Source organism: Eutrigla gurnardus, assembly GCF_963514095.1.
Source record: "Eutrigla gurnardus genome assembly, chromosome: 8".
NCBI classification, from domain to species: Eukaryota; Metazoa; Chordata; class Actinopteri; order Perciformes; family Triglidae; genus Eutrigla; species Eutrigla gurnardus.
In genome coordinates this window covers 17,496,272-17,519,309 of record NC_139922.1, presented here as the reverse complement: position 1 = coordinate 17,519,309, position 23,038 = coordinate 17,496,272, and the positions used below count along the sequence as shown (strand labels likewise).

The 23,038-nt window shown below is 41.6% G+C and overlaps 1 protein-coding gene across 3 annotated transcripts in view; it reads right to left on the bottom strand.

Annotated features, from left to right (window-relative positions):
• Nucleotides 1-23,038, bottom strand: part of sema3bl (sema domain, immunoglobulin domain (Ig), short basic domain, secreted, (semaphorin) 3bl) — a 51,218-nt gene that overhangs the window by 17,111 nt on the left and 11,069 nt on the right. For all 3 annotated transcript variants that reach the window (XM_084014450.1, XM_084014451.1, XM_084014452.1), the window contains exons 2-4: nt 18,533-18,693; nt 13,353-13,415; nt 5,860-5,979 (exon numbers count right to left, since the gene is read on the bottom strand). In XM_084014450.1, the coding sequence (XP_083870576.1) occupies nt 5,860-5,979; nt 13,353-13,415; nt 18,533-18,693 (344 nt within the window). The remainder of the gene's footprint in view (nt 1-5,859; nt 5,980-13,352; nt 13,416-18,532; nt 18,694-23,038) is intronic.

The window sequence follows — 23,038 nt, the reverse complement described above, 5'->3', positions numbered from 1 at the left end:
GTCTGTTTTCTGCTCTCTCATTCTCTGCTGAGGTCTTTTAGTTCGCTCGCTTCATCATCTTTATTCTTTCCGCACCTCTTTGCTCTCTTGTTACTGAGGTTAACCTCAATGGATCGCTGTATTCCCCATAGGATTGTGTGTTTGTGCCCAATTTTACATTGTGCATCATGTGCACAGGAGACAGTGCCGTTTTGGGGTTATGTGTTATCTCATAGTGATCCGGAGGAATGGCGTGACTGCGTGTGCAGCTGATTAGACTGTCAGAGTCACTTTGGTCAAACGCTGCCAAGATAAACACACAGTGCTGCGATACACTGAGGGAAAGACATCCAGGCCACTTTGTACTCTGTCGTGCCAAGCACAATACATCAGATAGAAAACCATTTAGACAAGTGACTAGTGACACACACATGTATGTATTGCTTAACTGTTTTCATTCATATGCCTCTACCCTTCCCATTATATAACTTATATAACTAAAGTATAATCTGCTGGCAACGGGACAGGGTTTTGCCATTTGAAGCACTCTGGTTTGAATTTGTAAGTCCGAGTAGTCTTGACCAATCACGTTCGAGCAGTCTTTAGTTGCTGGTAAACAGTCCGTGTGGAGAGTAAAAGAGGCGAAACGCGTTGACTACAATCTGGGAACTCACCAGCTATCGTATGACAATCATTGAGTTTTCAATTGGTTTAAAATCAGATCGTAAACAGTCTACTAGTGAAACAATGCGGTCATGCATGTCTTCGCCCAACTCCAACTCCAGCCTCGCATCTCAAGTTGCTAGTCGGACTGAAAACAACAAGCACTGTACTGGAACCCCAGAAATGTATCCCAGGGGAGGATCATCTGTCATCAGATCGATAGCCACTTTGCTAAATCAAAAACCTAATGATGGCTACAGTCATGACCCTCAATCTGTTGAAATAGCACACTTTTCCTCTTACAATGCTCGGTGTATTGATGGGAGAGCCTTCCTTGTTCTGGACACTCTAAGACAGACTTTCTTCTCCACTGTTGCTAGTCTTACAGCCTTAGCTTTTTGCAAACCCCGTAATTATAATTTTTCACCACAGTGGCCACTGCCCAGCAAAGTTACACCATCTCTTTTAAAACACTAAAAAACGAAAACCAGCTGTTTAACAGTAAAGGATGGTTGGCATTCTAACAACGTGACTTCATACAGGGATGAATCCACAGTAGAAAAACCAAAGATGGCGATTTCCCAACCGGGCTGTAACCTCAAAGGACCAGATGCAGCGTTGTCACGAAGACAAAAGTTGCATTGATACATAAAAGACTTTGCTTCTTGGCTGCTGCTTCTGTCCCCATCCCACCTCACTTCCTCTGTCCTACTGAGACCAACAGACAGCAGACATCCACCTTTTGTACTCCTTCAAAGCCTCTCATCTTCTCCCCCATCTCCCTCCCTTCTTGTCCTCCCTCCCGTTTCATGTTTTGATGATGGAGAGGTTGATGCTAAACGAGCGCATGCACTTCTGAACCAACTGCCCTATTAAATTTGATGATCTCAAACATCTGTCAGAGTTCCCAGGTTTTTATTATCCATGCTTATCATTCACAGTTTAACACCGGACACACATGTAGCCTACTAGTCTGGTCTTAAAACATGTCCTGAAGTCTTCAGTCTGGACTTCAGGCATCTAAAAAGGCAACTTGGCCAACCAATAGAGCTCATTGGAAACGCTGTTGTACTTGGCCTTTTCCTCACTGTCCAGTCAAATAATGGCTCGGTTCCCTCTCTCACCACTCAAAGCATGGGAAGCTCGCTCTCTCGTCAAATCTGCTTCGCTCTCCGTTCATGAAGAAAAGAAAGTAGAGACAGATGGAGCTGATTAAGAGTTATGGTAATATTTACAAAAAAGAAATTCATAATATAAATGGAGCAAAGACTACAGCAAAGAGTGATTCTATACAATAAGCATTCATTCATACCCAGGCTTTGAGGTGACGTATATGGGGGGGGAAACTAATGGGTGATTTATAAACAATTCCTTTGTGATTATGTTTTAAATCTTTTTAGTCTCCTTTTTTTATCCACCTTAATGCAGGAGCTTTATTTTTCTCTAAAAAAAAAGGCTTAAAAAGTATCTCATAATGTGTAGCACTCGCTGAAGTTGTTGTTGGACGTTTGTCATCATGGTGGGAAGAAGGGAGTTACACAGAAAGTGCCAAACAGCAGAATTGTGAAGTAAAAAATGAAGCATCAGACCTGCTTTAGTCTACAATGCTGAGAAAGCCAATCGGCTATAAATGTGTTCTAATGTGTTAGTGCGTTCAGTTTTTAATTGTTTTTTTAACCGGTGAGTCATTGTTAGTGTGTGTGCGTTTCAATCTGTGTTTCTTTCTACACGCTTCCATATATTTAGATTTACGCTCGACTGTGCGTGTCTTTCATCATGTTTGTGTGCGTTTCTCTCTGTATCTCTGCAAATTTATATGTTCAACCTTGTGTCATTTGTTTTGTTTGACCGCATGTGTGTATATCCATGTTTGCGTGTGCGTGTGGGGTCCGGTCCTGTATGTCGTCACTGTAACATGGTTGTTTGTTTTCACATCTATGACACTGCTCAGTGTCACTCACCGTGGCTGCAGCGTTTGTGTGTGTGTGTGTGTGTGTGTGTGTGTGTGTGTGTGTGTGTGTGTGTGTGTGTGTGTGTGTGTGTGTGTGAGAGAGAAATAAGGAGCGAAGAAGGAACACATAGACAGTTATGGTTATGTAAGAAAGGTTCTTATTTTATTATTTGGGATGGACGCAATGTGGTGGGAATTCATTTAAAAAAAATTGTTTTCAATAATAAATTCTATCATATTGAACATACATTTTCTAAAATAACTGGTGATTAGAGAATTGAACTCAACGACCTCAAACAAATATGAAAACTACTGTACGTCAACTTGGATGGAATAATAGAACTTTGCAAAATGCATTTCTATGTTTTCGTCTTTGGACGAAAGCATGAAATATAGTTAAGCTTAAATGATACTAGAGAACAATAACAGCTCAAAGACTAAGACATTTTTCAAAACATTGTTTGACATAAAGGGAGCACTGTTTCTTCACTTCAACGCGGCTGATGTAAAATGAGCCTAATTCCCGTTTTTTTTCTTTCTTGCTGTATTGATACGTTTTTCCGTAAAAGTTGCGTGACAGATGGCAACACGAGTCCAAGACGGAGAGAGAGAGAGAGGTGGCACGAGAGAGACGGAAAGCGTATATGTGTCTGTCTGCCTGCTCGCTGAGATGAAACACCTACAAGTTCAAAGGTCATCCCACCCAGAGTCCGGCCCCGAGAGGTCAGACAAACAGATGGGTGTGTTTTTTTCTCCGCCAGTTAACGGTTTGGTTAAATAAATGGACAGGCTCCCTATGGTGTCGTCCATTTACACAGACACTCTGACGAGCTGAAAAGGACTCGGTGTGGTCGGACTGATGGAGGGACACACACACACATACGACTGGTAACTCCACATCAGGCAGGACAGCAGAGGTGGTCTGGGTTTTAACACACATCCAGCTGACACAACCTGGGAGTCATTTCATGCACACCTGGGTACGCACGCACAAACACACTATGTCTCTGTCACAAGCACACTCCCTGCTGTAAGTCAACCTAATGCAGCGAAGTCTGGGTAGAAGGTTTTACACACTCCTGACAAAAAAAAACATCTTTATGTACGAAGATTTTGGGTTGCTATAAACTGAGCGTGTCATTCTAGTCTTCCCATGTTGAAGCTGTTTAAAAAATAAATAAATAAAATTCTGGCTCGTTTTGTGCAAGCTACCCTTTAGTGCCTGTATGAGACTGACTTCAATGTAAACCCATCCACTTCATTATCAGACACTCAACAGAAATTGAGTTGAGCAACATGGATGACATGACGTATAGCGTACTTACTTTAAGCCAAGCCGCAATCTTTTTTCGAACCCTAACTAAGTGGTAAAATACCAACTGATGTCGGGGTGTCAAAATATAGACGGGATCGGGTCACTTTGGAGGATTCATACAGGTGACCTACTTTTCATAACCTTGTCCTTCAGCCCAGAACCAGCCGTCAAGGATTCCACTAACTCACTTTTGTGTTTCTATTTTTTTTTGTTTTGGTTGTTCTCAACCATGCCGACCACAGCACTGTATATTATTACTGGATGGTGTAAAACCACACTGAGGATGACAGATTGAGAGAGAGGCAGAAAATGACACCAAGGAGAAGAAACACGCATGCACACACACACACACACACACACACACACACTGACGAGCAACTAAATCTACACTAAGAGAAAAAAAAATGCACTTTCTGTACTTTATGTGCACACAGATACCACACACACACACACACACACTTCTCACTAAAAGGTTGGCAGTCTCCTTCCCTGAATGTCTCATTTCCCTTTCCTTAGCTCGTTGCCAACATCCAGCTTACTCCCTCCTGCTGTGCAGCGATCTGGAGGACCGCTGCACAGCAGCAAGCTACGAGTCCGTCTTAATAGTGCCATTCATTGATTATTGTCTTTCAAATGGCTCCAAGTGCGAGACTCTGCAGAGGGTCCCAATGAGCTAAGTGGCTGAGCAGAGAGCCAGTCTGTGCGGTTGAAAAGACGCATAGAGGAGCCGGCGCTGTGGCTGAGTAGCCCCACAGAAAGAGTCGCTGCCTGCTGAGGCTTAACCTTGACCCCCGGGGATCTGGGTTTCGGAGCGGGGCCAGTCTGAGCTGAGTGTTGGCACCAACCTTGTTTGTTCCATTACCCTGGTTTCCTCCGCAGGATTACTTAGAGGCCATTGATTCCTTATCATATCAAATGTAAGGATCTCCATATGTATTATGATACATTCTCTATACTACCATAATAATAATACAGATATTTCTTCATGGTTAGACAACTATTCCTCATATTCGTAAAGTCAACTCAGCATTCAGCTCAGTCTGCATTCATTTACTTTACCAACTTGCCAAGTGTTATAGCAACGTATGTGATTTAAGCTGAATGTAATCATAAAAACCTAACCACAAGTATGTGTGGTGGTGGTCCAGCCCTGAGATGGAAGCCATGCTTTTTCACATGCAACTAAATGTCAGTGTGTAATGTAAAATATTTGTTGTAAGGCTGAACAAATAATCACCAATGACCATCAAATGTAGTTTTTAGCCCCTTTAGCCCACTATTTGGCTTTTCTGGTCTGCACATTTGCTGTGTAGTTCAGTCCAGGTTTCCCTGTAAACAAACCATAAATCCATGTAAGCAGCTGTTTCCTGAAACCGAGTCAAATTGCACTCCACTACGACAAAGTCACCAACTTCTTGGTGAATATATTACAACATTTAGCAGCAGCAGTTGGAGGAGGCTAAATCAGAGCTAAAATGAATCAATAACAGACTTCATTTTATCAGATGAATGGAAACGTGATCACACTGTCAGGTGAGATTTACATTCATAGTTGCCCAAAGCAGTTTGTGCCTGATAATGATATAGAGCAATAAAACTGAAATTCTTGACACCGTAGTAAAACTCAACTTGATCAGTTGTAATCTAAAGAGTCTTTCAAATGGATACACAGCATACAAAGTGAATATAATTTACGGTTTCCACACATTTCCTTTAGGAAATGGAGAGAGTGCAGCAGTAATTCAGTCTTACACAACTGTGACAGCTGTATTTCACAGAGATTTCCTCAAAAACATCAACCGAAAAACAGTTTCTGTGTGGCTGTGCGTGTGTGTGTTTTGGATGACTGATGTGCTGAAACATTTCCCAGCCTCAAAACGTTGTGGTTTCTCAGCCCCCCCCCACAAACACAAGCCCACTACACATGTTGCCTATCTTCGGTGAGGCTTACCTCTCCTCTGTGGCCCACGTAGACGAAGGCACACATGGGCTGGAAGGCACCGGTGCCACAGGCCAGGAGATGTGTGCGGTTGTAAGGTTGGAGGAGGCGGACAAAGTTGGCACACTCCGTCTGTAAAAACATGGATACATACACACAGATGAAAACCTTGTATCTCAAAGAAACATGGGAAAAGGTATCATGCAACACATGTTGGATCAAATGTTTTATGATATTTGAATACAAAGTGAGAGCACTAAGATTCAACTTACGGAACCTTTTTTGTTAATAACGTTCATGGTTGAAGTGACACTTCAGAGAAATAACCATGTATAACTTTCCCTATCACATGTTTGTTGCATTTTCATGGTATAGCACGGTATTTCGGCCCAAGTACAGCAGTGTTCAACATTTTTATGGAAGCAACATTCCATAGCTGCTTCCATCATCAGCTCTGGAAAAAACAATGTATTTAATTCTTCTTTTTTGGCTGGTTAGTTGGTACATTTACTAGCCCAATGTGTGGCATTTTACTTGCCCAAGGCAATCAGGCAATTGTTGATTCTCACACACACACACACACACACACACACACACACACACACACACACACACACACACACACACACACACACGTCAGGGAACTGCTCTTGAATCGATCAAATCACACCGTGCAACGGTAATTGTCATCCAACGGCAGATAAGTTAATTTTCAGGGTATTGGAGAGAACCAAAATGAGTTCTTTACCAGGCTTATTCATCCCACATGTTTGTAATGAGGGCCAAGAAAATAGCTTTATTAGATGAAATGTGATATACTCAGTGTCCCACACCGGACTCGTATCTCTGATTTTTGGACTTTGGCCAAGGTGACATGCTGATATTGCAGAACAAGTTTCATCAAAATCGGGTCAAAGGGACTTTGTCAAAATTTGCAAAGCATTAGAAATGCCCGGGTGCCAAAAGTGTGAGGGATCATTTCGATGTGCAATGTGAGTTTTGAGTCAAAAAGGAATATGAAAACACCAAGAACAACTCTGAATTTGAACTCTGTAACAATCTCGGAGCTAAAAGTGGAGACAGAAGGCCTGACATGGAAACAAAGATCTACAAGTTTACAGCGTCAAAAGGCCAGGCACCCAAACACCCATACAAGAACAAAAGAGGCGGTGATGGAGGAAGCGAGTATGAAGACATGTCTGTACTACACAGAGGTCCAGAGGAAGCAGAGGAAGCAGAGGGCACAACCACTTCCCTCTTCCCGTCTGTAACAGCAGCGGCTGACGAAGCGTGTGTGGGCAGAGGAGGAAGGGATCGGCTGGGTGTCATTCTCTCAAGTTGACGAGGTCAAACTCATATCTGCACATCAGATGAGGAATGTGAACGTCTTCCTGATGCCTGGAGCCGTGCATGTGTGCTAACCTCTTTGTGTGTTTGCAAGTGCATGTTTGAATGACTCTAGGACATCGGTCATGTTGTGTGTGGCCCGCATCCCTCTCATAGCCAGGCACTCAAACATTTCCTTAAGAGTTCTGCAGACCTGATGTAAACCATGTCACTGCAGTACGACAATTAGTTTACATCATCAGATTCTCCAGCCAAACAAAACCAGAACAGCAGTCAACTAAACGGATGCACATTTGTATTAAGAATGCTTTTGGTCAAAATATAAATTTGCCGTTAAGTATTTAAACCATGCAAAAGGAGGAACACATGGGGTTCATATGTGTGTCTGCATGTTTCTGTTGAGGAAGAGGGATAATAAAACACATCTGACATGTTGTTTCTGTCTAATTATTGATCCCAAATGAGTATTGGATGGCTTTACTTGTAAAATTGAACTCAAGCCAACTGAAATCCACTCCTGGAAAGGGAAACATATTAAAGGCTTATTTTCACATTATCACTATGTCATTGCAGAAGGTCGACAAGGTCTAGGAGAGCCTACCAAGTGGACTGAGAACTAACAGAAATCTGTCTCTGCTACGTTTCCGTTCCACCACTCAGGGAGTCGTCGTAGAGATCGGCGTCGCCAGGAGAGCAAAGATTGGAATGAAATGTTGAAAAGAAGAAATATGTCTCCATTCTCCCACCCTGGGTGTTTGGGGTTTTACATATCTGTGTGGTCTTACAGAGATTAAGTGGCAACAAAGGGAGTGGTGTAAAAATGAGGTGGTGTGGTCTCAGGGAGTAGTCTAATCGCTGCATAAATAGCCACGGTCAGGCTATTTGGTGGAAACAAAAACCTCACATTGTTCATTGATTAACCTTTGATTATCAATGGAAGGTTGGCTCACCACAAACGCTCCTTCCCAGCAATACTGCTGTACTACTGTCAAACTCTGAAACTGACCAGAGAAACCACAGTTTTGTGTCTTGGGGGTTAGAAAAAAAGGTATATATAGAATTTTAAACATGAAATTATTACTTCACATATGTATCATTAACATAAACAAACGAGAAGAATGGCCTCGACCATTTGCAAAACTGAGCCTGATTTCCAATGGAGTACATGGTGATTTTTTTTTTAAATATGATAGGAGGTTGCTGTGTTCAACAGCAGGAAGAACCATATCCAGTCCAGCAGATTAAACCTTTATTTGCCATCTGACTGAGGACTCTACCAACTTATTTTTCAGTAAGTTAAGGGCTGAAAAAGCAGAAAAAGTGCTCCAGAGAGCTGAGACAAATGTCTTCTTCATGACAGAAAGAAACAGGGTTTATTTTGAGAAATGTGTCACACTGGCACAGTCTACAAATCACGTTAATCGTGGCCTGACTTGTTGGAAAGTCTAACACAGCGTTACAATTTGGTGATGACAAATTCATTTTTCAAATATGCTACACGTAGACATATAGTCAAGAAATTTGCTCAAGGACCAGGAAAATGTTTCTCATTCTATTTCTGCTCCAAGTTTGTCCCGGGCAGGCTGACAACTCTGAACTTTCAACCTCTTTGCACTTTGCTGACATTTCAGGAGTTTGCCAAAAATAGTGCAGTGACGAATTGCTGTTTGCCCCAAAGGAAGAAATGTCCTTGGATTTTGACATAAAAATACAAAGAACTTAATTTTGGGGTATTTTTTAGAATTAATAGAACATGGCGCTTTCATTTTGTGGTCGTAGCCCTGTTTCTTAGCAGCACAGCAGTAGAGCCAACAGCAAAGAGTTCTCCAAACGTGTTCCTACGAGTGACCCGTGCAGAGAGGAACGTTTCCAGTATAAACAGCCAACATTCGGTGGTCAGATTCTAATACTAACAGGAAATTTGGACCAACACACACACACACACACACACACACACACACACACACACACACACACACACACACACACACACACACACACACACACACACACATAAATATGCACTTGTACGAGGTTACAGTCAACAGGACACCATACAGAAACAACCACAGACACACATACATATCATAAAAGCAGTTCAAATCTGGGCAGCTGGATGAAACAGAAATCCAAGTCTTTGGTCTCAGCAGCTGTTTGATCCTCAAAGAGAGTTTCCTAACTACTTTTGATTGACTTCTAGACAGCACTGAAAACATTCAGTCATGGCACGAAACTCTCACCAAAGTGTATGAGATGATTTTTTTTTTCTCCAAACATCTACCAGCTGCTACCACCATCAAATATTCATTTGAGGATTAAAAGAACCGACACTGACACCTACTTAACTTCCTGCCAGCAGTAAAAGCTGTAAACAAGACCACACTTGGTCTCCATGTCTCTATCCCCTGCTGCATCTTTTTCAATTAATAATGAAGAAAAATACATGAAAGAGTCATCAAGAATAAATCAAAGCTACATGCATTACTTTAATACATAAAAAGTCCAGCTTGCTATCATGGCAACACAGTCTCATAGTCCCTAGTCGTCACATATTGACGTTTGGTCATTTCCCCCTGTCGTCGATGTTCGACTAGAGGGAATCCCCTCGGCGTCGCTTTTCAACTTTAAGGGTCGTCCGATAGATTTGAAAGCAAGTCCCTCATCGTCAGATTTTTATGCAAAGGGTTAGCCAATGAACGGTTAGCCAATGAAAGGTTAGCCAATGAACGGTTAGCCAATGAACGGTTAGCCAATGAACGGTTAGCCAATGAGCGGTTTGCCTGCGCTGGAAGTTTCGGTTTCCGGTGATGCATTTTGTGTTACAGATGTGTATCTTTACTTCATTGTCATTGTATGCGACGAGCCCTAGCACCATTGCATTTTTCGACTTCCCTGCGTGACTATTGCATGCAATCTAGAATTAGAAATTAAACAGCATGTTGAACCCTAACCCGCCACGTTGATATCCAACACAAAGGGGGTACCTCCTGCATCAGATATCGACGCGACAAGTCTGACGAATAGGGAAGAGACTGTGTAGATCAATGCAATCATGTGAAAAATAGAGCTTGATTTAAAAAAAAAAATACAGGATACAGAAATATATTTCTTTCACAAAAAAAAAGAATATTCACAAAAATAAAAAAATATATTTTTTTTTTAACAAAATGGAAAATTATCCCAGTATGTTTTAATAGCATTTTAAGAGCTTTAAGCATATTCCATCAATTAACTTATAAGCAGAAGATCCACATAGGTGAAGCGGAACAATGTGTTAACAGCCAGAACAAGACACGGCATGCTTGGCTGAAGTCACCGAGTGCCTCCCCTCTGCCTGTTATTTATTTGTTCGAGGCTGTAATTAATGATGGTGAAGGTTATGAGGTTATGACTCTGGGAGCAAACGCTATCAGTAACAACATGTTTAAGACGGTAGACATGTCAGCAGAAGGTCGTGGAGACAGAGAGATAAAAAAAAGGGTTGCTTTACTTATTTTTCACTCACTTTTAACATCTAGGTATGTACATATTGAGGACAGCATGCAGCTTTTATCTTTCTGTCTTTGTGTCTCATGTACCATATGTCTTTCTCTCTATCACCAAACACACGCTCACACACTAAAGTCCAAAAAAACAATGTGATGACCTTTCATCTTTCCACCTCTACCACTTTTTGTCAAACTCAGTTCTGTTTAACAGACGCAGACAGGGATCATGTGAGATGGAGCATATGTGTGCATGTGCATCTTCTTTGTAGATGCCGGGTTTTACAGCAGCAATCCATCTGATTTGACACCAAACAACTCTGGAACAGAGAGACGTGAAGGAATGTAGAACGGTGCTCGTGTAGTTTAACATAAGAAGACAAACATCTCTATCTGTTATTCACATGCACACACATGCACGCTCTTTAAGACTCCGATGGCACAAGTAAGGTAGGGTTACACACATCCTTATTCAAGAACCGTCTAGTAATGCATTGTGACTTCTCCCCTCCGCTACAGACAGTACAGTAGCGCTGTGTGAGCCCCGCAGAGAGGAAACTAGTAATAAAACTGATACAAGACACCCAAGACACACCTGCCACTTCAAACACAGAGAACATATAGCCTACCTACACACACACACACACACACACACACACCTTCTAACCCATTCCAGATGCTACTGGTGTGTGTGTGTGTGTGTGTGTGTGTGTGTGTGTGTGTGTGTGTGTAGTTATGGTGCCAGTTTATGTATTCTGAGATCCACTGAAGCCACAGAGAGCATCTTCTCCTACTGGGACCAAATTTAACGGCGTCTCAGTATATCAAAGAAAAGAGTCGTCATGACAAAATCTCTTCCATCCCTTCTTAAAGTATTCTTTCTTTTCTCATAACTTCCTCTTTTCTTTTCACGATCCCTTCTTTCGATATCTAAAAGACTGTCTCCTGCAGACGTATGCTCTTACAACCATCATTATCTTCATCGTCAGCAACCTTCCCCTCCTCATCTGCTGTATGCGCAGTACAACATTCAGCATATTCTTACCTCCTCCAGGCTAACCAACAGAACGCTGAGTCAGCTTGTGAGGAGGGAAACTACTCAAGGGGCTGACACATTCCTGGACACTGGTCCCATTCATTATGCTTTTTTAAGCTGAAACTATGCCGTGGTTTCTTTACATTAGTTTGATCAGAATCTCCCTCTCCTCTTTTGTCTTGTTATAAACATGGTCATGATTAGATGAACGCTGTCCGCTTTTTTTTTTTTGTATATTCACTTCTCGTTCTTGATGTAATACTTAACAGTTCCCCATCCACTTTTATTTTCTTCAATTCCATCCATTCAGAGAGCAAGTTCGATGTTCCTCCTTCACAGAACAAATAACACAACCAATAAACATCTTCATTTACCTACAACCACAATACCCATATGAAAGTTTCCTTTGTGCCTGGACCTCTACTTTTCTGTCCCTCCTCTTTATTAAGAATGATTGGCCTTAATTCAGATATCATGAGTCATTAATAGTCTTTGGTTTTCAGGGATCTGGTGGATCAAAGTATGCCATTTACTGTACGCTTCGTTTGTTATACTGCTGCAGGCACATTCTGCACTTCCCATCATAACGTGTGCCATTTGGGATATAACTGACTGAAGTGGCAGCAGGATTTAATCTCTGAAAACTCCTTCGCCAACTTGACAAGCCGGGTTTGGAAGGACAGAAGTGCTCTTCAGAGAGCTGCTGCTCTACTCTTCACTGGAGGCCTTTTGGCAAAAAGCATGGAGCTGCTCGACAGTATATGTCAATGCATTTGCCTCATTCTTTTGGAAAAGTCAGGGTCTTTTGGGTTCATGTTTGACTACATTGTCAACGTTCAAGTTACTGGAAAAAGTGATGAGAATCGAAAATGGAGAAACCAAGACACAGCTGGTAGAATTGAGGCTGTTAGAGGCAGGCGGTCAGGCCAGTCGAACAATTCAACAATCAGCAAAGAGACAGGACATTGGCATCAGAGCGGGTTATGAAGTAGAGGCAAGAAACAGATCTTGATGGCTTCAAAGGCAAAGCAGCATAGGCCAATTATCCTATATGCTGCTTACTCCAAGGCTTAGCGAATGAGTAGCAGCTTGGTAAGCTGGTGTATGGATGCGATGATCTCTGGAGAATATAACCTTGAGGACAACAAGAGGACTCGAGGAAGCAGGGCAGATGTTGAAATCCTCCGGAAGAAGAAAAAGTATTTCAGGCTGTTCTTATTGATTGTTTTGTAATTTGTATATCCCTTAAAAAAATCTATTTGTGGGTAGCCCAACAATTGTTGAGGTTGGGGTGGATCGGTAAATCTAAAAACAACTTTCAGCTTGGAGATCGCTGTTTGTGTGAAACCAGAAGTCAATGCATATATATTTGAAACACAAATTTGATACTTAAGTAACACAGTTACATAGTTATTTTAAGTAGTTTTGTTGGCTTAACCTAACAAAGTTGTTACCTGTGAAGACAGAAGTTATTTTAAATACACTGGAACCGACACACCTGGCTGGATATTCAGGTGAACACACCCAAAATGAGGAATAACATTTTCATAAGGTATACAAAACATTGTATGAGGATAAGTTGCATGTTTTAATGACAATCTGTTAAAACAAGCAGGAATTAAAAGTAAATGTCTGACCTGTGGTTCCTTCCCGGTTTGAATACAGTCCTCTCTGTTGCCAGGTAATGGAGGCCAGTAGATCTTTGAAGAAACAGAGAGAAAGAGGAACATTGAAAAAAAAATGTTTCATGATTCATGGCCTCATACCTTTCAAGTAATGCAAACAATCACCTTTTTTCAGCCATATTGTGAAATGTAATTGCTTTGCTGATCCCCCACAGGCTTTATGTGACTATGTTAATGCAATCAGAAGATAATAATCAGCCCACGTGTTATTACATTTGAATTATGTTCATGCAACTTTAACTCTGGCAATTAGAGGCAAATTGAGCAGAGCAGATGCTCTACATATAATGAAACAAAGGCTTTGGAATGAACAGGAAATTGGAAGGTAACTGTTGGCTTGGGAAGCTGAAACCATGATTGAGACATAACGGACACATTTATCATTCCAGTAAAAGGGTTGGTCCTTCCATGTAAAAGCAACATATTTTTAACATACCTCTAGTGGAAGACAAGCAGATGATTTAGATTTGATATGTCCATGTTTTGAAAGAATCTGTCTCTGATATTTCTGCCTCCACTCAAGTAAAATGAAGGTGACAACTGGACACATCTGGCGACAAAATAACCTAACCTTAGCAAGGAACTAAAACCTGCTTAAATATTTTAAATAAATTGTGTTGTGTGTATTCCAGAACAGGCTACATGATTTTTGCTACTGAAACAACCGTGCCTGCAATGGACAACACATACTCAACAGCATATAAAAACAGAAAAATAAAGACAAACAGAACACAAATAAACAAAAACAGTGATTGTTGTAATTATATGAAAGATTTTAAACTGCTGTAGATGTAAATGTAATGTGTTGCTTTCAGTGCCAATCTTCGGTTTTGTGCCTGAATTACAGTTTTGGCCACAAACAAGCATAGATGCTGAGTTCAGCCAAACCTTCAGAGTATCCTAACAAGACCATCTGGTGCTTAAACAATACAGATGAATAAATCTCTCTTCAATCTCCAACTCAAGTTCTCACAGTATAGATCCAAGATTTCCTCATTAGGAAAGCCCCAGAGTCCTCGTTTCATTCTGCCAGTTCAACAAGGTGAAGAGGGGAATCTCCTCTCCGAAAGTATGACCTATTCAATTTGGACCTCAAACAATGGGACTATAGTATTCGCACTGCTTTCAGAACATGAAAAATGAAATGGAAATGCCACTGAAGAGGAATGCCCAAGTCTGTCTGAGCATTGAGATGATGACGTACTGCCGTTTTGTGCGGACGACCAGATACTTCCTCCCACACAATAACTCTTTGTCTGGAATCTGCTTTTGTTTTGGCTCACAGGGAGAAAAGAAAACCAGAGAAGAAAACAAATGAGCTTTCTTGAATTATCTGTGTGTGTGGCCATGGTAGCTACAAGGTTTTTAATAATGGGTGTGAATTGAAAGTGATAAAATGTAAGACATAAGAAAATGCCACACACAAGGAATATATCAGCAACTATTGGCTGCTGGGGCGACTGTGGCCATTTGGGACATTTAAGCAGAACTTTGATTGAGGCGGGCTGCTTCCCCCTTGTTTCAGTCTTTGTGCTAAGCTAAGTTAGCCGGCTGCTGACTGAACCCTTGTATTTACCACGCCATGTCTGTACACTCTCAATAAGAAAAAAATAAATGTATTTCGTAAAGAAAGTAAAATGATTCCTTTAAGTACAGGGTTCAAATGGACACTACTGCAAACTCGTATTTGATAGGCAGCTCCACCCTCACACGGTCTGATAGGAGGGCCCGTCTGACACTCAGCCTACTTCTGTCTGATGGCTTACAAATGTTGGAATCCATCAGAAACAACCATTTGTTTCATACCTGATGGTTGTTTCTGATGGCTTACAAATGTTGGAATCCATCAGAAACAACCATTTGTTTCATACCTGATGAAATTTATAAATCAATCGGGGTGGGTCTAACACTTCGCTTGATCAAGACCTCTGGACCAGATCCGTTGGCATGATGCTGCTGATATGAATGTGTGCCTGTAAGGAGGCCTGGCTCACACACACAGTGTGACCTAAAGTAGTCTGATAGCTTGACTGTTACTGATATACTGTGAAATCAGGCCTAAAACATGGCTGGCATTGGTCTGAGTCAGTGTTCTGCAATATCCAATCCATCGTTTATGAGTCTCGCTCCGCATGCTTTTGGAAACAAGGCTGACCTCCTGCTGCCGTTCCCTCCTTCCTCTGTCTAACTCTTTCTTTAACTCTTTCAAAGCGCTCTTTCATGTTTAATCTACCCAAAGACATAATTCACATTTGTAACATCTTTGAAGCTGAGCTTTGAAATTTAAACTTTGTTTAATTTAATTGCAGAAAAATATATCCAGAGCTGCGAAACAACCTTCAATACTTCTTAGATCAGAATATACCAACAGAGGAAAAGCAACTTGTTTTTTACAGCATAGACACATAAAATGTATCAAATAAATGCATGGATTGTATCATATTTCCATATGCACTTGGCTATGCACATTGTTTAGATGCAGTCAACTTGTAACTCTGTTACTTATAAGCAGTATAATAGCTGGGACCGAGCTACTGTAACTATGTAGCAACAAACTGAGGCTGAATGCTGATGTAATTACTTGCTTTTCCATATTGGTCCACTCAGCTGTAATTTTTATTTGCATCAAACAATCTGTCTTCTTTGTCAGCGCAGCGTTTCTGGGCCAAAGCAACTTGTAGCAGAAGCCGACAGATTGATGTGATGAGTTTATTTTTCACTTAATGCAAAAAACAGCTGGTATTGCCTGACTCAAAGGAATTAAACATCATTTGCACTCTTCAGTCTTAAAAAAAACTCAGAGAAAGTTTACATTTCAAAACAACCTCCCCCTTTTTTTTCAACACATCACTTTTTACATTGTATTGGAGGTCAAAGAGAATCAGGCCACATTAGGAAAGCTGGGCCAGAAGCCAAGAAGCATAGCAGCATGAGATGCACTGTATGCAAGTAAACATTGTTCACGACCCAGCTGTCTCAACATGCCGAAATATAACAACAACAAAAAGTAATAATCAAAGAGGGTGTATCAAAAAACAATTATACCTGCTTATTTTTTAAGGAAAAACGTACTCCATTATAAACCATTTTCATGAACCAAATCACTATTGTTTTTATTAGGGTTTCCGGGTGATTAACATGAGGCAATTTGTTCCACTTGCCATATTTGGTTCAGTACAAACTGCATCCAGTTTGAGCAGAAACACACTAGGCAGACTGATTTAATGCCATCAGGCATGCTTTCAACCAAAGCCTTGTGTTTAGAGTTACACCTTCCTCCCATTCCAATTTTTACTAGCCTGCATGTCAGCCCTATCGCGACGGGCCGGCAAAGTATAGGTTTTCATGCCAAACAGATATTGTAAATTCCGGTGTGCAGAGCATCAACATTCTCCGACTGATTATTTCTTCTCTGACGGCATGCACAGTATTCATTCTTTACTCTCCATCTTTCAGCGCTCCTTTATGCAGCATTTGGCAGACGTGTGTCGACTCGTAAACCTTTGTTACACTGAACTTGCATCGGGAATAGATTTCACAACGGCTGGCTCCGATGGAAGAAGCCCGGGCACTAAGGCTGGAAGGGCTCGCAGCAAACCAGAGTATCAGCAAGCTTCATGCGTCATAGTCGGCCGAGACAGAGAGCAGCGAGAGGAGAGGAATTAAAGGTGAGCGACATCTGGCTCTGTTTACATTAATTCCCTGTTCACTCATTCACTTTGTGTCATCACAGTCTCCCATGTATGAACACACACACACACACACACACACACACACACACACACACACACACACACTGCTGCTTTTAGTTAAAGTGCTGAAGTCCACTGAGGTTTTCTCTTTTGTGGTTCCAAAACCGTTTTATTAATGGAACATCGAACACACCAGGAACCTTACTGGAAAGTAATATGAATCCCTATGTGCTGTATATTTTTCCTTCTTCTACAGATACATGTGGAAATGAAATGAAGCCCTGGTTTAATTTAAATCTATTAGCTTCCCTCCTACCGAAGCCGTCCAATAAAAACTCTCTGAAAACTCATAATCTATAACTCAAAGGTATAATAAGTCCCCATCAACACAAGTCACAGCTAAATATAAGTGTTCCACTGAATACAATACATGAAATATGAATTCCACTCTAATATGAGATACATGTTTTTCTACAACATACTGTATCCGTTCTACAATGCCACAGTGACATAAACTCTGAAACAGAGAGAAAGATCAGAAATCTGAAGTGTTGATGAGAGAATAATGGCATCCATCTTTCTCTCTGTTAGTCTGAGTCTCAGTGTTTGATGACAGTGGAAATCTGCAGCTCAGTTGACAGATCTAACTTCTGGATCCTTATTCATCTTTCATGTATTTCTGGTGAGCCAAGGAACTGTAAATCATACGCCACAACTGTTGTGTTTGACAAGCCTAAATGGTGAATTAAGTGTACCGCTTTAAAGGTGACGTCGATAGAAAAACAAGGTTTGATTCATGACTAGCTGCACTTATAGATGTGAAATTGTAGAAATGCTTTGGCAAAAAAAAAGCAGGATGTAAAATGTGATTATTACATAAGATCAAGAAGTGCAAATGCAAATTCATGTAAATGCATTCATCCATTCATTTCTATGTATAATGTATAAAGTCCAGAACGTATTGGTTTATAATGCAACATTTAATCCAGAAACCATAACACAACACAATGATCTATTTTTATATATTTTTTTCTCTGAAACTGTTTTCTTTAACCTTTGTTTCATCTTTTCAGCAATATTTTCTGTTCCAGATTCAGTGATGATGCAATAGCAGTAATATACGATGAAAAAATGGCTGTGCAGGTGTGAGTCACCATGTTTATGGTTGATTCATGAGTTTCAGAATGCTTTAACAGATGTTCTGTGAGGAAGGAATTCTGGAAAAACACAAAATCGTAGGCCTATCTCTTCAAGTCATGCGTTATCTCCTACAGATCGAAAACACTCGCCGAGACACTGCAACCTAAATCAAACCGGAATGATGGATGTGGACTGTGCAGTGACGGATCTTTTTTAAGAAACCATCAATCACCGGAGCAGAATACATTAAAATACTGTAACTGTTATTATTTATGGCCTTAGTGCCTCCAGAAGCCTCACCTCTTTGGACTCGCTGCTGGCAGGTCCCAGCATGAGAGAGTACAGGATATCTTTCCCTCCCAGGAAGAGGCGGTCACGGTACTCATCCAGGAAGACGGCGGTAAGAGAAAGCTGGCCATGGTGACCGCTGAAGATAGACGACCTGTTGGTGGACAGCAGGTCTGCAGAGAGAGAGAGAGGGAGAGAGAGAGAGGAGAAAAACAATGAGCAACGGCACGGAAGAAACACAATTATTTTTGCATCCGTTTTATTTTCACTCTCTAGTGCAGCTGACTCTTATTCCCACGCATGCTGATCAGTCATCTCAGTCGATAGATAGATAGATAGATAGATAGATAGATAGATAGATAGATAGATAGATAGATAGATAGATAGATAGATAGATAGATAGATAGATAGATAGATAGATAGATAGATAGATAGATAGATAAAACTGCGATTAAACAATTGCAGCGTATCCAGAACGCTGCAGCACGTCTTATCTTCTATCTACCCAAATTCTCCCATGTGACCCCCCTCCTCCGTGACCTCCACTGGCTCCCTGTTGCAGCACGCATCCAATTTAAGACGATGACACTGGCCTTCAGGGCCATCAATGGAACGGCACCCATCTACCTTCAAACACTGGTCAAACCTCATGCCCCGAAGCGAGCACTTCGCTCCTCTACTTCAGCTGGCCGGCTGGTACCACCATCGCTGAAATCAAACAAATGTCGCTCAGCAAAGTCCAGACTCTTCTCTGTTCTGGCGCCTCAGTGGTGGAACGAACTCCCGACTAATGTCAGGACAGCAGAGTCATTTGCCATCTTCCGAAAAAGGCTCAAGACTCACCTGTTCAGACTTCACCTCGACTAGCATGACCTCCCCCCCCCCCCCCCCCCCCCCCCCCCCCCCCAAAAAAAAAACCCTTACCTATAGCACTCTGATCGTAGCACTGTTGCTCTTGAACTACTAGTTTACTCAGATGAGGACCTAACACTTGTTCTACTTTTAGCTCTTACTTTATCGGCAATGATTCGTTGTGGTTTCCTTGTTTCCTTCTTTTGACAAATGTGCTTATTGTAAGTCGCTTTGGACAAAAGCGTCTGCTAAATGACCTAAATGTAAATGTAAATGTAAATGTAGATAATGCTTTGAGAGCCAGTGTCAGTTATGAGACATTTTGATTAAATACCATGATTTAATGATTATGTTTATCAGAGACGAGCTCTAGTGAAACATCTGCTGAGAGGATGTTTGAAAATACTTTTGACTCATCTTCTAAAAGAAGTTTGATCTTCTCAACCCCTTTAAATTGTCTCCCCCGTGCTGCTGCCGCTTCAAAGTTACTCTGACGGAAGTCAGTTCAGTCTCATGAAAACGGGTTGGATTCAAGTTCAATTGAAGTCCATTTTCCTCACACAAACACCTGTTAGATCTGCCTCAACTAACCTTCCCTTCATCACTGTATTACCGCTCTCACCCAGTCTCTCTCTCTCTCTCTCTCTCTCTCTCTCTCTCTCTCTAGTAAAAAGAGATACAGAGAAATATGTGTGTGAGGAGACGTGAGCCAAACTCTCAGTGGAGAAGTCTTTCAGCAGAATTGGCTCGACTACCTCTCAACACTCATCTGTCACCCTCAATACTCCTCTCACACTTTTTTCACACACACACACACACACAGTGAGAAAGTAGGATCAGTCGCTCACCACTCAGTCAGAGTATTGACTGAGTGAAGCACAGGAAGCCTCCTGTTCCGCTGACACCTTGTTCATCACTGGAGGCTTGCAGACACACAGATGATGTGTTTTTAATAGAAATCTCTGTTTTTCAAACTTATAAGCTTACGCAATCACACACACACACACACACACACACACACACACACACACACACACACACACACACAAACTCCCACAGCCTCACCCTAGAGCACCCTCATTACCAGTGCAGAAGAAACTTTGACAGTAAAGGGAGAACACTTTCAACAGTTTAACACTTTATCATGTTTTCTCTGTTTCTTGACGGCGGCCAAATCAAAACCTGAACCGGCAGCTCTGGTGAAACGTCGCCCTCCGCTGAGGCCGGGCCGACATCAAAGCCTGTTATGTGTTATTACACAAAATCCTCTGAAGACAGTGATAAGGGGAATAGTTTAATAAGAAAGACTGGATATAAAACTTTAAAGCTGCTGGCAAGAGAATAATGAGGAGACACACGAGCAGAAAGACATGGGGGATACTCTGTAGGCGGAGAGGGAGTTAGATAGAAGTGAAGAGGGACGGGAGGGGAGGTTGTTGTGGCTTTTAGCAGCTGGTAAAAGTCAGAAAATAATGAGACAGGCAGGCGCAGAAAGCCACAAGACAGACAGAGAGTGTAGCGACGTATGATGGATTTATGGGGACTGACGAGGGAAACAGAAAAAGATAAGCTATAGAACATTCGATGCCGGCGATCTGTGCCATGGTATGATATACATCTTCATGCCAAATCTTGGATTTTATCAGTGTAGTTTGACTTTTGACAATGATTATTTTGTTAAATGTTTTGGCATGTTTTGATGAAAAAGCTGACAAAGTTTCAACCAGGCGGTAACCTCCAGTTCTGAAAAGTGAAGCCGAGGCTGAAGTGCCTTAAACTTGCATTCTCTCTCCTGGCCATCAGGGGGCGACTCTGGTTGCAAAAAGAAGTCAGATTGCATGTAAGTCTATGAAAAAATGACCCAATTGATTTATTATCTCAGTAAACATTGTAAATATGCGTTTATTGTCTCACTTGCTGGTTTTAAGTCTTCATCTAAACAGCATGGAGTTCATTTAGTCAATTATGGTCCCATTTAGTGTCAAATAGACTAAGCAGGGTATGCTTTAGGGTGTAGATACCTTATGATTGACTACAATGCTATGGTGTAGCTACCATGGCCCCGCTACCGTCGCTACCTCTCTACCAATGCAATTAAACACCCTACACTCATACACCGATAGTAGCCATGAAGAGGCCTGGATATCACAGCTGCAAAGTCTACTATTTGTTTTCATGACACAGTTTATCAGCAGAACATGCAGGCCACTCCACACACACCATCAGCTGATGACTGTCTATCTCCACATGTTCACCCTTTTCCACATCGCCCTGAGCCCTGATGATGACCTCCAGCTCCAGTTGGAGACTGGGTGATGAAGAATAAAGAGTTACCGTGCTTTGTGTCCTTTTGTGTGTGTGTGTGTGTGTGTGTGTGTGTGTGTGTGCTCGTTGGAACGTGTGGTTTTGCATGGTTGTGTTTGTGGGGAGACTTTGAACAGATAGCGTAGGTACTGGATTTAATGTTCACAGCACACCTCTTTGTTTTGACAGGAAAGATTGCAGAAGATGGATAAGTCCGGTTACTAGGGCATAGTTGTCAAATGTGTTTTTAAGCATACAAGATGCTCTGACCCCCACTAACAGGGTGCTGCAGGTTTGCTATATTTATCTGAATGTATCAGAGTGACAGTTTAAAATGAGCAAAAGAAGTGATCAAGTTCTTTAAAACGTTGAAATCATTGTGGTGTTGGTTGGTTTAATAACATCATCACAACACTTTCAGTACATGTTTGAGTTTCTGATTGATTGTTTGGTCACTTATTTTGGACAATATTTTTCAAAGATTTGGTTTCCTGAACTTTCATCCTTAAATTGAGTTATTATCTTATTCTCTCCGTCAAGCTCAAGATGATTTCTTTGCTCAGTGTGATATTTATTATCACATTATTTTCACACTCAGAATCCTGTCTGATGTCTCGTTTTCCTTTTCCTTTCTACATTTGGATCTCATAAATCACTCAGAAGTATACATACATCTTCAAGCTAAAATAATGTTTTCCATTAATGCCACACACACACACAGACACGAAGGGAGAGGGGAACGGTGAGCTAACAGCTTCCATCTGCAGCTTGTTATCACCCCAGCAGCTCATCGCCTCACCGTGGAAACCACGCCACCGTCTCACCTCTCTCCTGCTGTCAGTCCACGTTCACATATCTTCCATCTTTCCGTTTAACCTCTCTCTACTCTCCATCAGGCTCTTTCTCTTCTCTCCATCCATCCTAAACTCCCTCTCTGGTGTCATTTTCCCCTTCTTGAAGTCACCTCTAAATATGTCTTAAATTTCATCTCTCAGATCGGTCCATCCGTCTTGCTGTCTCTCGCCCCTTTGCTGCTAGATCTTTCTCTCTCTTGTCTACCTTTTTAGCCATCTTGTGTCCAAAGACCATATATACATCAAGCTACAAAACCCCTCACAGCATCCATAGGGAGACCGACATCTGTCTCCAATGTGTCCCGTTTCCCTAAAGCCGGCCGGCCGACGCTGCATTGACACCCAGCATCCGTGCCAAACCCAAAGCGACACGCGGAAGAGCATCTGGTTTCACTGTGTCAAACCTCAGCCTTCGCATCGTGCCGTCTCAGCCACTTCAAAGATATGTGTGCAATAATTTATTCTGGGATGTGTTTACATTGTCAATGTTCCGCTTAGTCAGGCTGAG